Source organism: Neopsephotus bourkii, unplaced genomic scaffold (genome assembly GCF_033783945.1).
Source record: "Neopsephotus bourkii isolate Nb327-2 ecotype Australia unplaced genomic scaffold, CSIRO-AGI_Nbou_v1 NB_1557, whole genome shotgun sequence".
Taxonomy (NCBI): Eukaryota; Metazoa; Chordata; class Aves; order Psittaciformes; family Psittacidae; genus Neopsephotus; species Neopsephotus bourkii.
In genome coordinates this window covers 736054-752274 of record NW_026902033.1, presented here as the reverse complement: position 1 = coordinate 752274, position 16221 = coordinate 736054, and the positions used below count along the sequence as shown (strand labels likewise).

Genomic DNA, 16221 nt, shown 5'->3' with positions numbered 1-16221 from the left:
GGCTTGCCAGGCTGCCTCCCCCTGACCTGCAGCTTTGTTTTACCCCTTTTACCTCTACCAGCGACTTTCCTAAGTACCCAGGGACCTGTGGCTATAGCTTTTACTTCATTTTGGCACAGCACAACCAGAGTTATAGATAGCTATAGATAGCAGTAACAAGCACTTATCCTATATAAAACATTTACGCCGCTGACCCGATGATCCAGCAGAGAGGAAACACCGGCTGGGGATGCTAGCAGCAGCCTTGGGAAGTGACAACACAGGATATACAGGCACAAAGGGGGGGGAGCTGGGGCCAAGGCTTGGCGCCGCAGCCAGCAACAGCTCGTAAAGTATAAAACCATCAAAGGCAGGCTAAAATGATGCAGCTGGCTTCAGCTTGTGTCACCCCACATGGCATTCCTGGCGTGGCGGTGAGCACACTCGGCACCTCCACTGTGTGCTGCCAGTGCTTTACGCTGCTTGATACTGCCCCGAAGTGCACTGCTGGGCCACGGGTGAGCTCCGGGGCCCCTCCGCCTGACTTCCAATAAGTAAAGATCTGTATTAAACATTAATAAACATCCATGAACATTCCACATGTGGAATACCTAAAGGAACCTGCGGGCTCTGCGGCGCGGGCTTCACTGCGAGAAGATGCCCTTGAAGCGGATCTTGTCCTCGGCATCCTTCTCCCGCAGGCGCGCTTCCAGGCTCTTGAGCTGCTTGGAGACCACGGGGCGCAGGGAGGGGTCGAGGGCCAGCACTTTGGCAAAGTCAGCCTGGGCCTCCGCCACGTTCCACACCGCGGCGTGCGCCTTCGCCCGCTTGAAGTAGGCCTTGACGTTGTCTTTGGGGAGAGAGAGGATGGGTTAATGGAGCAAGGGGAAGGGGGCAACGGGCTGGTTCACCCCTCGCCCATGGCTCCTTACCCTCATACTTGTTGAGAATGGAAGAGCAATGATCCAGCACCTCGTAGTACTCCTCACACTGTAGCTTGCACTGGCAATAGTTTAACAGCAAGGGGGTGATCTTCTGGTCCAGCTCAATCCAGTCTGGAGATCCAGGCTGCTCCTGGAGGATGCGATGGAGGAGGGAGAGTGAGAAGCTCCCAACCGCTCCTTGTGACATCCAGGAGGGATGCGGGAGACCCACCTTCATCTGCAGGTTCTTGAGGCAGGCGATGGCATCGTAGTACTTGGCAGCTGCCTCCTGCACCTTGCCCTGCCGGTACAGCTCATTGCCTTCCTTGTGGATCTGGGGTACAGCCTGCAGCTTCTCCTCATCCGTCATGGCCCACGGGTCCTGCTGGTAGGAGCCGGGTGGCTCCACCTGCCAGCACCCCAGCATTGAGGGCACAGCCCCAGCACGCTCCCACCCGCAGCCTCCACCGGGGGCAGCGCTGCTGGGGACCCCCCCCCCACAAGCGGGTGCCTCACCTTGAGCAGTTCGATGTCGAAGATGAGGGGCTGGGGGTTCTTCTGGAGCTCATCGAGGTCGGGGTAGCCCAGGGAGCAGTGGTTGTGCAGCTGGGCCAGGCTGCAGCAGTGCTGCTGCCCTTCCAGAGGGTCCTTCCCCGCCGCGATGTTCCGTAGGCTCTTGGACACCATCGGGTAGAGCACCACGTGCTGCGGGGCAAGCGGGAGAGGCGGCGCTGGGCCGGGAATGCACCGGGAATGGGGTGGGGGGCAACCGGGACAACGCCGGGAATCGAACCCGTGGTCCAGCCAGAGGAAAACCACGCCCCTCCGATCTGACCACGCCTCCAAGGCAGCCCAAGCCACGCCCCCTCCCCACCTTGGCGTCACAGCGGAAGCGGGCGCGCTCGCCAGGCCTCATGGTGCGCAGCGCCGCCTCCCACACCGGCAGCTTGAACTTCTTTCCGGCGATGAGCTCCATGGGCTTCCCGTGCTCCCGGCTGCTGTCCAGCGGCGGCTCCTCATCGCCGCACCGCAGCGTCCGGTAGTGGAAAGTGGCCTGAAGGAGATAGCGGAAACGCTCAGGCCCGAGTAGGCCGCGGCCGTCGCCATGGCAACATGACGGAACCGCGCATGCGTACCTCAACCTTTCCTCCCGTCTCTGTCCCCCCCCAACCCGAAGGCGGCGGCGCGGCTCTGACCTTGGTGCCGTCGCGGAAGTCGGGCAGCGGCCCCGCGCCCTCCCGCAGCACCTCCTTGTCCACGCCGTCCGCCCGCAGCCGCTCGACCTCCTGCGCCATCGGCCCAGCCCTGCGCCCCGCCTCGGCCCGGCCTCGCCTCGGCCTCCTCCGCCGCCGCTCGGCTCTTTCCGGAGAGACGTGGACGCGCCCCCTGCTGGCGCGGGGGGGGCGCTGCGGGGGCGCTGCGGGGGGCGGTGGAGCGGGCAGTGGGCGTGGTCAGCCCCTCAATGGGCGTGGCCAGGCGCGGCGTTGGCGCGCCCTCTTCCCGCGCTCCCTTCGCGGAGCTAACGGAGCCGTTCCGCATCGAACCCGTTTGTGCCGTTGGGAGCGGCCCTGCACGGGCTGCGTGTGCGGGGCGCTCCCGGTGTTGTGCCCCCGTGGGGAGCCACGGGCGGGCAGCAGGGTCAGGCAGGGTCCTGCCATGGGGGACGTGCCGGGGGCCGCCAGCGCTGGGGCAGCCCCGTGCGCTCCCCACGGTGATAACGGGGACGTCTGAAGGCAGCCGGTTCCTGGCACGCGGTGGGCACAGCCCCTGGGCCACAGGCACCGCTGCAAGGGGCCTCTCGGCCCCCCGTGTTTCCTATGTGCCCTGGCTCACCCCTGTTCCAGCACGTCGGTGCCTTTGCCATCAGCAGCTCTTCAAGGGGAAGCTGCCTCCGCAGCCTCTCCATTCATTTCCCCTGTGGCCGCCGGCGCTGCTCAGCGCTGATGGAGTCCGCCAGGTGAAGCCCGGCTCAAGCGAGCCCTGGAGCTCGCTCCTGCTCCTTGCACCTCCTGCCCCCGTCGGGTGTTGCTGCTGCTCCCGGCTTGGCCCGGTGGGTCCCCAGCGGCTGCGGATGGGCTCCGTGCCCCTCTGGGCGTCATCAGCGCAGGCAGGTGCCGCTGCGGCGTTATCGGGAGCTCCGCAGGTGGCTGGGGAGCTGCGTGTGGTCGATGCCGACAGCGGGTCCCTGCTTGCAGGGGGGAAACCGCCTCCTTCCTGCCTGCCACAGCTGCCGGCACCGCCATGGGCCACCTGCAGGCACCGCGGTGAGGCGGGGGGGGCTGCTGCCACCTCAGGGCCCCCCCACTCCGGGTCTGCAGGCACCCTATGGAGGGGAGCACCCCAAGGATGGGTGCTGCTGTGCCCGGGCTCCTTGGGTTTTGCTCCGTGCTGGTGCTAAGAGCGGCCCTGTGGGGGTTTGGGTAGGTTTTGGGGTGAATCCTGTTGCCATTGGGCTCTTGGCAGGCGCCGCAGCAGGGTCAGTGCCATGAGGGGATACAGGATGAGTCTGAGCACCCTGTTGCAGCGCCTATGGGGGGTTCAGACTGGGGGCATCCGGGCTCAGACCCCCCCCGGCAAGGTGTGTGACGCCAGAAGCGGAGCTGAGCCTCATATTTGGGCACGGAGCAGGTTATTGGAGCCCGAGGCCTCCCCACATGGGAGATAACCCAACTGATAACGGGCTCAGAAGGTGCTGCTGCCTCCATTGGCTGCGGCGCTGCCTATAAATCACCCAGCCCGACCCAGGAGGCAGAGGGGGGGGTCCTGGTGTGCGAGATGGTGCCTGTGAGGGTGCTGGGGGCTCTCCTGTGGGTCGCAGCGTGGGGCAGCCGCGGAGCACCGCAGAGCCCCAGGCTGAGCTGAGCACGGTGCAGGGCCCCGATGAGCTGCGGCTGGTGGGTGGTGGTGGGCGCTGCGCCGGGAGGGTGGAGGTGAAGCATGAAGGTGAATGGGGCTCCGTCTGCACCTATGACTTTGACTGGGACGCCCACTGGGCCACCGTGGTGTGCCGGCAGCTCGGCTGTGGCACGGCGGCCACGTCGTCCCCGTACGCTCCGTTCGGGCAGGGCACCGGCCGCATCTGGCTCCACGTCTTCTTCTGCCGCGGCGACGAGGCGATGCTGCAGGATTGTCCCCATTTCGGATGGGGCCAGCACTTCTGCGGCCACGAGCGCGATGTGGGGGTGACCTGCACAGGTGAGGCGGGGGATGCCGGTGGTGCCGGGACACCGGCCGTGTGCCGCGGCGCTGGCTATGGCTGAGGCTGGGCCGGTGCCGTGGTGCAGACGCGTTGGAGCTGAGGCTGGCGGGCGGCAGCGGTCCCTGCGATGGGAAGGTGGAGCTGAAGCTGCGGGGACGCTGGGGCTCGGTGGCGGACGACACGTGGGACATGATGGATGCGGAGGTGGTTTGCCAGCAGCTGGGCTGCGGCTCGGCCACCAGGGCCTACATGAAAGGCAGCAAGTACAGCAGCGGTGACCCCCCTGTCAACATGGTGCTGGTGAACTGCCGCGGGCACGAGAAAGCGCTTTGGGAGTGCGAGGTGAGGGGCTGGGGGCCCTATGACGGCTTCCACGACTATGACACTGCCGTCGTCTGCCAAGGTAGGAGCCGGGAGCTGGTGCTGGCACAGCACAGAGCCCCAGGACTGGGTTGAAGGGAGCTTAAATCCCATCCAGCTCCAACCCCTGCCACGGGCAGGGACCCCTTCCACTGGAGCAGCTTGCTCCAAGCCCCTGTGTGCAACCTGGCCTTGAGCACTGCCAGGGATGGGGCAGCCACAGCTTCTCTGGGCACCCTGTGCCAGCGCCTCAGCACCCTCACAGGGAAGAGCTTCTGCTTTATCTCCAGTTTGAACCCATCACCCCTTTTCCTATTGCTGCAGTCCCTGATGAATAGTCCCTCTCCAGCATCCTTGTAGCCCCCTTCAGACACTGGAAGCTGCTCTGAGCTCTCCATGCAGCCCCAGTGTTCCCAGCCTGGCTCCATGCAGGAGCTGCTCCAGCCCCTGAGCATCCTCGTGGCCTCTCCTCCACCCTTGCCCCAACGTCTCCATGGCCTTCTTATGCTGAGGACCCCAGCTCTGCACCCAGCGCTGCAGGGGGGGTCTCCCGTTCCCGCAGCAGAGGGGCAGGATCCCCTCCCGGAGCTGCTGCTCACGCTCTGGGGGTGCAGCCCAGCACACGGAGCCGGGGGGGTTCTGGTCTCAAGCGCTCCCTGAAGCCGGGTCGTGGGGAGCTGCTCCTCAGGCAGCAGCCCAAGTCCTTCCCGTCAGGGCTGCTCCGATCCCTGAGCACCGCCGCGGGGCCTCTCCCCGCAGGCTTCTCCCGGCTGGTTGGTGGCGATGGCCCCTGCGCGGGGCGGCTGGAGGTGCGGCAGGGCCGAGCGTGGGCCGGGCTCTGTGAGGATGCTGTGGAGCTGAAGGCTGCCCAGGTCGTGTGCCGGGAGCTGGGCTGCGGCTCGGTGCTGGCTGTGCCCGGGGCCGGCCTGTTCCCGGCGGCATCGGAGCCGCAATGGGACGCAGGATTCGAGTGCAGCGGCAGCGAGCTCCTCCTGAGCGCCTGCAGGCAGCGGGCACGGAGCGCCCAGGCCTGCAGCGGCCACGCCAGCATCGTCTGCTCGTGTAAGCAGCGGGGCCAGCGGGGGGTGCTGGGGGTCCCCCTGCGCCATTGTCACCCCCCAACCCCCTTTGTGCCCCAGCCTACAGCGGCTTCCGGCTGGCGAACCACAGCTCGCGCTGCGCCGGGCGGGTGGAGGTGATGGCAGGGGGGACGTGGGGGTCCCTCTGCGCCAGCGCCTGGGACCTGCCCGATGCCCATGTCCTCTGCCACCACCTGGGCTGCGGCCCTGCCAGCGCCGTGCTCCCGGGAGGCTCCTTCGGCAGCGGGAACGGGACCCTGCGCGTGGATGCCTTTGGCTGCAGCGGCAGCGAGCAGCACCCAGGCCAGTGCCCCGTGGCGGTGCTGGGGGAGCCAAGCTGCCCCCCCGGGCACGCTGCTGCGGTCGAGTGCTCAGGTGCGTGCGGGACCCGGGGGGGAAGAGCCTCGTGGGGCTGTGGGGACCCCTCAAGCACTGGGAATGGAGGATGCGGGGTCCTTTGGGGTGAAGGGGGCCTGAGCTGGGGCCCAGCATCGCCCCGGGACCCTGTGCTAAAACCCCATCGGGTCCCAACCCCTTCCACTGGAGCAGCTTGCTCCCAGCCCCCGTGTCCAAGCTGGCCTCGAGCACTGCCAGGGATGGGGCAGCCCCAGCTTCTCGGGTGGATCCTGCAGGCGCTGCCGAGCCCCTGCGGCTGCTGGAGGGGCAGAGCCGGTGCGAGGGGCGGCTGGAGGTCCCCACGAGCCCGGGCAGCTGGGCCGCTGTGTCCGCGGGGCTCCGGGCCCCCCAGGCGGCCACCGTGGCGTGCCGGGAGCTGGGCTGCGGCGAGCTGGAGCGGGTGTACCCCGTGGCGGGCCCCGGCGGCGTGGGGCTGCAGGAGGTGCAGTGCGCGGGCAGCGAGGACGCCCTGGCGCAGTGCAACGTCTCGGGCAGGGCCAGTGCTGGGAGCGGCGCTGGCGAGGCTCTGGCTCTTGTGTGCTCCGGTGAGTGAGGGAGTGAGGGAGTGAGTGCCCCGCTATGGGCCGGGCGGTGGGGGCCCCGCAGGCAGCAGCCCCGGTGCATCCCGTCCGTGCCCCGCAGGCAGCCGGCGGCTGAGGCTGGCGGGGGGCCCTGGGCGCTGTGCCGGGCGTGTGGAGCTCTACGTTGAGGGCGCTTGGAGCCCCGTGTGCCAGGACGCGTGGGACATCCCGGACGCCGCCGTCGTGTGCCGGCAGCTGGGCTGCGGGGCAGCGCTGGACGCGCCCGGCTCCGCTCGCTTCGGCCCCGGGGCGGCCCCGCCGTGGGCGGGTGCCGGTGGCTGCGCCGGCAGCGAGGCGTCCCTTTGGGATTGCCCGGCCCCAGCGCAGCGCGGCTGCCGGCTCGGCGGCGGGGCCGGCGCCGTGTGCTCAGGTCAGTGGCGGCCACGGCCACGGGCACGGGCACGGGCAGGGCGGGGGCGCGCAGCCGGAGCCGTGCGGTGACCCCCGCCTTGCCCCCCGCGGCTAGGGCAGCTCTCCGTGCGGCTGGCGGGCGGCAGCGGCCGCTGCAGCGGGCACTTGGAGCTCCTCTACAACGGGACGTGGGGCCGCGTGTGCGCCGACGGCACCAGCCCGGCCACGGCCGCCGCCGCCTGCAGGCAGCTGGGCTGCGGGGACGGGGGCAGCCTCGGGGCCGGCGCTGCCCCGCTCCCGGCCCCCGCCTGGCTCGCCTGGGTGCGCTGCGAGGACGGGGCCCGCTCGCTGTGGCGCTGCCCCTCGGCTCCCTGGCGCCTGCAGCCGTGCGGGCCCGGCGGGGACGCGCATGTGGTGTGCGCTGAGGACGGCGCCGAGGGGATGCTCAGCCCGTCCCCAGGGAGCCCCACGCTCACAGGTAGCTCTGATGCTGAGGCCTGCGCCGGGCCGGCCGCGCTCCACGGCCTCGCTTCACCTTGCTCCTCCCATGGCCCCGCAGGTGTCCCCAGGGCCAGCACCCCGCGGCCAGCCACGGGGCCGGTGCCGGTGCCCACGGTGCTGTGCGCGGTGCTGGGGGTGCTGCTGTGCCTGGCGCTCGCTGCCCTGGCTCTGCAGATGTACCGGGCCTGGGCTGGGCCACGAGGTGGGTGCTGCGGCGCAGAGCTGCTTTGGGGGTCCCGGGGCTCAGAGGGGGTCATTGGTGACCCCGCTGCTCCTGCTGAGCGCTGCTGCTGTTATTCCAGAGCCTGGCAGAGCCCTGGATGCTGTCTATGAGGAGCTGGACTACACCGGGATGCCGGAGTACCAGAAGGTGCCCAGTCGCCCAGGTTGGTGCACGTGTGCCCGTACTGGGGTAGCTCTGCCCCACGGCCCCGCCACAGCCCTGGCTCCTGGCGGTGTGGCTGCGGCTCATCCCGTGGCGTGTGGGTGTCCCCTGTCCCACTGTGCCCTCTCCCCACCAGGCTCCCCAACAGAGGGCTCAGAGACGAAGCTGCCCTATTACACTGCAGAGGATGTGGAGGAGAGTGACCCCGGCGCAGCCCCAGGTAGGGACATGGGGACAGGATCCCAGCGGGGACCCCCTTAGGATTGGGGAGCGAATGGGACACGGGGTCCCCTGGCCTGGATGAGCCCAGCTCAGCTGTGGCTCTGGATGAGCAGCCCCAGCGCCTCCCGGACACCCCTGGTGCTGTGGATGGAGGGGGGTGACACAGGCAGAGCCCTGCCACGGCCTCCGGGTCACCCCCATCCCCTCCCCATCGCTGCCCCAGGCTCCCCTGCCCTGCCTGAGGACGGACCCCCCGATGGCTACGATGATGCCGAGGCTGTGCCAGAGGAGTCCCTTGGCACTGGGGACACCCCCGAGGGGGTGGCACATGCAGGTGAGTGTCCCTGTGCCCTGCAGAGCCACCTCGGGGGGGCTTGGCTGTGGTGGCTGGGGGGGAGCAGCAGCAAATCCATGGGGCTGCAGCAAGACCCAGATGGGGTTTAGCGGCCCCCACTAAGGCACCAGCCTCTGCTGCCCCCAAGGTGGGAGCCGTCCCCCCCCAGGGGGCACAGGGGACCCCCCGGAGCAGCCCCCAGGGGACACAGGCTACGATGATGCTGACGTTGGCACCTTGGGGACATTGCTGTGAGGATGCTGTGGCCGCAGCACACGAGGCCACGGGGACACAAGTGCGGGTGCTGGGGCTCTGTCCCCAAGGACGGGTGGCCCCGGCCATGGAGGTCACCTCTCCGTGCCCAGGACCACAGCACAGCAGCTCCGGTGTCCCTCTTGCAGCAGCGCTGCAGGGATCTGGGTTTAGTTTCACCGTGAATTCCCATGGTTTTCCCTATTAAAACTCCCAAGCTGGCTGGAGACTCACTTCCAGGCTGGCACCTTGCTCCCGGGGACATCAACCATCCCTTGGGGATGTGCGGCAGGAGCTGGACCTACAGATGGGTCCCTGGGTGTGACTGGGACAGGGAGAAGGGCGGAGGAAGAAAAGGGAATAAGGGCCCCAGCGCCTTTATTTGGCATCCAGCAACACCAACACGCGTGTTCCCAGCAATAGATGGGGTCTATAGAGATCTCTATGGATCTGCTCCCCACAGCTGGGGAAACGGGAGAGGGAAGGACGTGGAGCGGTTCTGCCCCGATCCCAGCGGATGCAGGATGCAGGCTGCAGGCAGCAGCTCCTCCCCTGCGCCCCCATGCTTGGGGCAGGCTCAGAGCCAGAGCGGGTTCCCCCCAGGTCCCCGAGCCCTGCGCTGGGAACGGCTGCGGTTGCTGCAAGGGCTCTCCTAGAGGAGCGCTCCTGTGCGGAGCGAGGGGGGCCCCCTCCTGCCCGGCAGGGACCCGCGCTGGAAGCGGAGCCGGGCCATGGCCCCCGTCTGCGGCGCCTCCTGCTCCAGGAGGTCCCCGACCTTGAGGCCGGGCTTCAGCGCCCGCAGGGCAGCCAGGGCCTGCAGCGCGTCCTGGGGCAGCCCGGCCGTGCTCAGCCTGGAACAGAGGGAGGAGAGAGCTGTGGGATCACCCCCGGCTTGAGCTGGGGGGGCTCAGGGAGACCTGAGAGCAGGTCCAGTGCCCAAAGGGGCTGCAGGGAACGTGGAGAGGGGCTTGGGACAAGGGCCTGGAGGGCCAGGCCAAGGGGAATGGCTTGAACCTGCCCGAGGGGAGACTGAGCTGAGCTCTTAGGCAGAAGCTCTTCCCTGTGAGGGTGCTGAGGCGCTGGCACAGGGTGCCCAGAGAAGCTGTGGCTGCCCCATCCCTGGCAGTGCTCAAGGCCAGGTTGGACACAGGGGCTTGGAGCAAGCTGCTCCAGTGGAAGGGGCTGGGGTTGGAGCTGGAGGAGCTTTCAGGTCCCTTCAACCCAAACCCTTCCTTCCTTGCGTGGTTCCATGCCCCTCCTGTCCCTCCCTGAGCCCTCGGCACTCGCACAGGGGCGCAAGGGCACAGCCAGCCCCTTACCCCAGGGCCCGCAGCGGGCAGGAGGGGCTCCGGAGCTGGCGGCAGAGCTGCAGGACCCCGTCTGCTCCCAGCTCGTTGTCGCTCAGGTCCAGGCAGGTGAGGGGAGGCGTCCCCGCAGGCAGCGCTCGGCAGCAGGCGCCCGTCAGGCGGCAGCTCCCCAGCCTGCGGGATGCGGGAACAGGGATGTGCGGCGGGACCCGCGGAGCCGCTGCGCCTGGGACCGGGCCGCCTCTTACCGCAGCGTCCGCAGGCGGCAGGAACGGGGCCGCAGCCCCTCGCACAGCAGCTCCGCACCCGCGTCCCGCAGCCCCTCGCTGAAGGACAAATCCAGCTCCTCCAGGCAGGGGCTGGTGCTCAGCACAGCGGCCAGGTCCTTGCAGCAGGCGCTGCTGAGGCGGGAATAGCGCAGACTGCAGGGAAAGAGCCTCAGTGCCACCCCACCGTGGTCCTAACCCGGAGCCAGTGCCCTGAGAGAGCGGGACACAGGGATGAGGCCAGCCCAGGGGGCTCCTTTGGGTACCATTGCAGTGCTCCCATCCGCCCCAGGGCTTTGGCTGCCTGGGAAATGCCCAGGGATGCTGTGGGGTGCCAGGAGGGTGCTCAGAGATGCCAGGGGGATGCTCAGGGATGGACAGGGGTGCTGGGGGTTGCTATGGGATGTCTGTGGGTGCCCAAAGGGACGCTCAGGGATGCCAGGGGGATGCTCTGGGTGCTGGAGAATGCCAGAGGGTACCGGGGGGATGCTCAGGGATGTTGGGGGAATGCCCAGGGATGCCCGGGGGTGCTGAGGGGATGCTATGGGATGCCCGTGGGTACCTGGGGGATATTCAGGGATGCCAGTACTTCCCACGGGGATGCTCAGGGATGCCTCTGGGTGCCAATCAGCCTCAAAGGAACACACCAACCCACCACCTGGCCAATCAGCATGGAGGGAACACTCTCACTCTAAGCACAGCCAATCAGCATGGAGTGTCCCCACCTTCCCACACCCCCCTTCCCAGGCAATCAGCCTCAAGGCACCTCACGACCAATCAGCATGGAGAGCACACATCCACCCTTAGCACAGCCAATCATCATGAGGGACCTCACCCACCCATTGCAGGGCCAATCACCATGGGGCGATCCCACCCTCTCACTCCCCAGCCAATCACCATGGAGGGACCCCACCCTTTCACCCCACAGCCAATCAGCATGGAGGGACCACCCCTCCCATGGCCAATGAAAGCCTGGCCTCACCCTATAGCTCCCTCTTATCCACCCTAGAGCAGCACCCATCTGCTCCCCTCCAGCACCCACCCACCCCAGCTCAGCCTCTTACCGGAGCACCCACAGGTCACTACCAGGGTGCCGCAGCGCCCGGCAGAGCACATCCATGGGGGAATGCAGCTCCTGGGGCTGCTGCTGAGCCATGGGACCGGGCTGTGCTCCGGCATCCGAGGGACCAGAGCTGCAGGGCACAGAGCCACGGGTGGCTTTCACCAGGAGCGCCTGGATTTGGCACCGGCACAGCAGAGCTTGGCACCAGCTCTTGGGAGGGACCCCCGTGGCTTTGGAGGCACAAAGGAGCACGAGCAGAGCTTGGGGTGCGCTTAAAGTTTCCTCATCGGGGCTCTGCTCTTTGCATGCAAGCAGGGGGACGTGAAGCCAGATGAGCCCCTGGGCACAGATGGGTTTGTTAAGGCTAAGATGCTCCATCTCCATTCCTGGAGGCATTCCAGGCCAGGCTGGATGTGGTTCTGGACAACCTGATCTAGATGAAGATGTCCCTGCTCGTGGCAGGGGTTGGACTGGATGAGCTTTGAAGGTCCCTTCCAACCCAAACTCATCTATGAATCCACGAAAGGACAAGTTTTGGTGGGAGGAGCTAAACCCCAGCAAAGGACAAGGTGTTTGAGGACAAGGAGCTCAAGAGCTTTTAGAAGCATCCTTTGGGGTGGGAAAGGAGGAATCTCTGGGATTTTGGGTCTCTGGAGCAGTATTTCCGGGGCACTGATGCTGCCGCCTTGGACTTGGGGTCCTGTTGGTGGAAGGAGCATCCCCGGAGGGTGACAGAGCCCAGCCCAGGCCAGTGCCTGATGCAGAAGGCAAGAGCCATTTGGTCGTACAGGGTCAGCTTCGTGTCCTGCAGCTCCACATCAGTAAAGCCCCCAGCGCCCTTTGTGCGAAGCTCTCATCGTTCATCTCAAACAAGAAGTGGAACGTGTCCAACCGGGCCAGCTTCACCCCTTGGCCAGGCTGGGAGGTGCCTCCGTGCCTCCCCTGCAGCCACCTCAGCAGCTCCTCCTTGGCTCGTGCTGAGGTTCTGCACCCGATGGTGTTGTCCATGTACTCTCTGCATCCTTGGCTCACCAAACCGCACAGGAACCTCACTGTGACCTTCAGCTCCTCCCTGGACTCGCTGTAGCTTTCTAGCAACACCTTTACATCCTTTGAGATATCCCTTGAGTCACCAACCAGCTCCACGTTGTCCTCCAGCACATAGAGCATGGCTGCAAAGAACTCCTGGAGGTGCAGGTGGGTGAAGCCTTGGTCCTCATGGGGGATTTTAACTACCCCGATATTTGCTGGCAGACTCACACAGCCAATCATTCACAGTCTAGGAGGTTCCTCCAGTGCACTGATAACTTCTTCATGCAAATGGTGGACAAACCAGCAAGGAGAGGAGCGCTGCTGGATCCAGTACTCACCAACAAGGAGGGTCTGGTTGAAGTGGTGATGGTCAATGGCAGCCTTGGCTGCAGTGACCATGAGATGGTGGAGTTTAGGATCCTGTGTGGGAGGAATAGAATACCTAGCAAGGCCACAGTTCTAGATTTCCAAAGGGCCAACATTGGCCTCTTCAATCAGTTGCTAAGGGAAGTTTCATGGGAAAGGGTATTAGGTGGTAAAGGGGCTCAAGATAGTTGGTCAGCATTTAAGGACCACTTCTTCAAGCTCAGGATCAGAGTGTCCCAATGGGTAGGAAATCAAGTAAGGGAGCCAGGAGACCAGCATGGTTAAACAAGGAATTGCTGGGCAAACTCATGTGGAAAAAGAGAATATGGATTATGGAAGGAGGGGCTGGCCACTTGGGAGGAAGATAGAACAGTTGCTAGAGGATGTGGGGAGGCAATTAGGAGAGCTAAGGCCTCCTTGGAACTTAACCTTGCAAGTCGGGTTAAGGACAATAGAAAGGGCTTCTTCAAATACATATGGGATAAAACTAACACAAGAGGCAATAGAGGCCCACTGCTGAACGAGGTGGGTGCCCTGGAGACAGAGGATTTAAGGAAGGCAGAGGTGCTGAATGCCTTCTTTGCCTGTGTCTTTACTCCTGCAGACTCTCCCCTGGGGCCCAAGATTCCTGTAGCCCCAGCAGGAGCCAGGACAAAGGAGGAGTTTGCTTTGGTAGATGAGGATTGGGGTAGGGATCAGTTAAGCAGTCTGGACATCTATAAATCAATGGGTCTGGATGGAATACACCCATGGGTGCTGAGGGAGCTGGCGGAGGTCATTGCTCAGCCACTCTCCATCATCTTTGGTAAGTCGTGGGAAGGAGGAGAGGGGCCTGAGGATTGGAGGGTGGCAAGTGTCATGCCAGTCTGTAAGAAGGGCAAGAAGGAGGAGCCGGGTAATTGAAGACCGGTCAGCCTTAGCTCCATCCCTGGAAAGGTGATGGAACATCTTATTCTTGACACCATGTCTAGACATACCAAGGATGAGGGGGTCATTAAGAGCAGTCAACATGGTTTTACCAGGGGAAGTCATGTTTGAGCAACCTTATAGCCTTCTATGAGGGAGTAACGATGGATGGATGATGGTAGAGCGGTAGATGTGGTTTCTCTTGATTTCAGTAAGGCATTTGATACTGTCTCCCACAGCATCCTCATAGATAAGCTAAGGAAGTGTGGGCTTGACGATCAGGCAGTGAGGTGGATCAAGAGCTGGTTGAAGGGAAGAAGGCAGAGTTGTGGTCAATGGGCAGAATCTAGCTGGAGGTCTGTGACCAGTGGAGCACCTCAGGGGTCGGTGCTGGGACCAGGGCTGTTTAATATTTTCCTCAGCGCCCTGGATGAGGGAACTGAGTGTACCCTCAGCAGGTTCGCTGATGACACTGAACTGGGAGGAGTGGCTGACACAGCAGAAGGCTGTGCTGCCATTCAGCGAGACCTGGACAGGCTGGAGAGTTGGAGGGGGAGAAACTTGATGCAATTCAACAAGGGCAAGTGTAGAGTCTGGCATCTGGGGAAGAACAACCCCATGTACCGGTACAGGCTGGGGGTTGACCTGCTGGACAGTAGTGAAGGGGAAAGGGACCTGGGGGTGCTGGTGGACAGGAGGATGACCATGAGCCAGGAATGTGCCCTTGTGGCCAAGAAGGCCAATGGCATCCTAGGGTGCATTAGAAAGAGGGTGGTTAGTAGGGCAAGAGAGGTTCTCCTCCCCCTCTACTCTGCCTTGGTGAGGCTGCATCTGGAATACTGTGTCCAGTTCTGGGCCCCTCAGTTCAAGAAGGACAGGGAATTGCTTGAAAGAATCCAGCGCAGAGCCACAAAGATGATGAAGGGAGTGGAACATCTCCCTTATGAGGAGAGGCTGAGGGAGCTGGGGCTCTTTAGCTTGGGGGAGACTGAGGGGTGAGCACATCAATGGTTACAAATATGTAAAGGGTGAGTGTCAGGATGATGGAGCTAGGTTTTTTTCAGTGATGTCCAGTGACAGGACAAGGGGCAATGGGTGTGAACTGGAGCATAGGAGGCTCCATGTGAACATCAGGAGAAACTTCTTTACTGTGAGAGTGAGAGAGCACTGGAACAGGTTGCCCAGGGGGGTTGTGGAGTCCCCTACATTGGGGATATTCAAGGTCCTCCTGGACAAGTTCCTGTGGGATGTACTCTAGGTTACCCTGCTCTTGCAGGGGTTTGGACCAGATGATCTTCTGAGGTCCCTTCCAACCCTTGGGATTCTGTGATTCTCTGTTCCCATGGTGCACTCCTTTCCTTGGGATCTTCTCATTGAGGAAGAGGGGGAGAAGGTCTGGCTGCCCTGGGGTCAGAGCTCAGCTCCGATTCAGGCTGGACCAAGGAGGGGGGCGTGGTCAGCCCCTGAATGGGCGGGGTCAGGCGCGGCGTTGGCGCGCCCTCTTCCCGCGCTCCCGTCGCGGAGCTAACGGAGCCGTTCCGCATCGAACCCGTTTGTGCCGTTGGGAGCGGCCCTGCACGGGCTGCGTGTGCGGGGCGCTCCCGGTGTTGTGCCCCCGTGGGGAGCCACGGGCGGGCAGCAGGGTCAGGCAGGGTCCTGCCATGGGGGACGTGCCGGGGGCCGCCAGCGCTGGGGCAGCCCCGTGCGCTCCCCACGGTGATAACGGGGACGTCTGAAGGCAGCCGGTTCCTGGCTCGCGGTGGGCACAGCCCCTGGGCCACAGGCACCGCTGCAAGGGGCCTCTCGGCCCCCCGTGTTTCCTATGTGCCCTGGCTCACCCCTGTTCCAGCACGTCGGTGCCTTTGCCATCAGCAGCTCTTCAAGGGGAAGCTGCCTCCGCAGCCTCTCCATTCATTTCCCCTGTGGCCGCCGGCGCTGCTCAGCGCTGATGGAGTCCGCCAGGTGAAGCCCGGCTCCAGCGAGCCCTGGAGCTCGCTCCTGCTCCTTGCACCTCCTGCCCCCGTCGGGTGTTGCTGCTGCTCCCGGCTTGGCCCGGTGGGTCCCCAGCGGCTGCGGATGGGCTCCGTGCCCCTCTGGGCGGCATCAGCGCAGGCAGGTGCCGCTGCGGCGTTATCGGGAGCCCCGCAGGTGGCTGGGGAGCTGCGTGTGGTCGATGCCGACAGCGGGTCCCTGCTTGCAGGGGGGAAACCGCCTCCTTCCTGCCTGCCACAGCTGCCGGCAGCGCCATGGGCCACCTGCAGGCACCGCGGTGAGGCGGGGGGGGGCTGCTGCCACCTCAGGGCCCCCCCACTCCGGGTCTGCAGGCACCCTATGGAGGGGAGCATCCCAAGGATGGGTGCTGCTGTGCCCGGGCTCCTTGGGCTTTGCCCCGTGCTGGTGCTAAGAGCGGCCCTGTGGGGGTTTGGGTAGGTTTTGGGGTGAATCCTGTTGCCATTGGGCTCTTGGCAGGCGCCGCAGCAGGGTCAGTGCCATGGGGGGATGCCGGATGGGTCCGTGCGCCCTGTTGCAGCACTGGGTGCTACGGGGGGAGGTGTTATTGGTTCAGACTGGGGGCATCCGGGCTCTGACCCCCCCTGGCAAGGTGTGTGACGCCAGAAGCGGAGCTGAGCCTCATATTTGGGCACGGAGCAGGTTATTGGAGCCCGAGGCCTCCCCACATGGGAGATAACCCAACTGATAACGGGCTCAGAAGGTGCTG

At 64.9% G+C, this 16221-nt stretch overlaps 3 protein-coding genes across 4 annotated transcripts in view; 1 reads left to right on the top strand and 2 right to left on the bottom strand.

The window, feature by feature from the left end:
• Positions 1-163: 163 nt before the first annotated feature.
• On the bottom strand, positions 164-2337 carry AIP (aryl hydrocarbon receptor interacting protein). 2 transcript variants are annotated; one of them, XM_061371024.1, is made up of 6 exons: positions 2099-2337; positions 1777-1956; positions 1419-1607; positions 1135-1311; positions 912-1053; positions 164-829 (listed from the first exon to the last, which is right to left on the bottom strand). In XM_061371024.1, the coding sequence occupies exons 1-6, from the start codon at positions 2195-2197 to the stop codon at positions 624-626; spliced, it is 993 nt and encodes a 330-aa protein (XP_061227008.1). In that variant the 5' UTR covers positions 2198-2337; the 3' UTR covers positions 164-623. The 2 variants fall into 2 exon arrangements, with proteins under 2 accessions (XP_061227008.1, XP_061227009.1); XM_061371025.1 differs by having other exon boundaries at positions 757-829; positions 920-1053.
• Positions 2338-2364: 27 nt separating this feature from the next.
• On the top strand, positions 2365-8795 carry LOC133221835 (scavenger receptor cysteine-rich type 1 protein M130-like). Its single transcript, XM_061371032.1, has 13 exons — positions 2365-3212; positions 3721-4097; positions 4187-4504; positions 5221-5523; positions 5601-5915; positions 6173-6481; positions 6579-6887; positions 6984-7346; positions 7428-7571; positions 7672-7767; positions 7891-7974; positions 8200-8310; positions 8459-8795. The coding sequence occupies exons 1-13, from the start codon at positions 2365-2367 to the stop codon at positions 8563-8565; spliced, it is 3684 nt and encodes a 1227-aa protein (XP_061227016.1). The 3' UTR covers positions 8566-8795.
• A 401-nt stretch (positions 8796-9196) lies between these two features.
• LOC133221829 (NACHT, LRR and PYD domains-containing protein 12-like) overlaps positions 9197-16221 on the bottom strand; it is a 29834-nt gene continuing 22809 nt past the window's right edge. The window contains 3 exon segments of the mRNA XM_061371021.1: positions 9197-9413; positions 9882-10043; positions 10118-10291. Of these exon segments, the coding sequence (XP_061227005.1) occupies positions 9215-9413; positions 9882-10043; positions 10118-10291 (535 nt within the window). The 3' untranslated portion in view covers positions 9197-9214.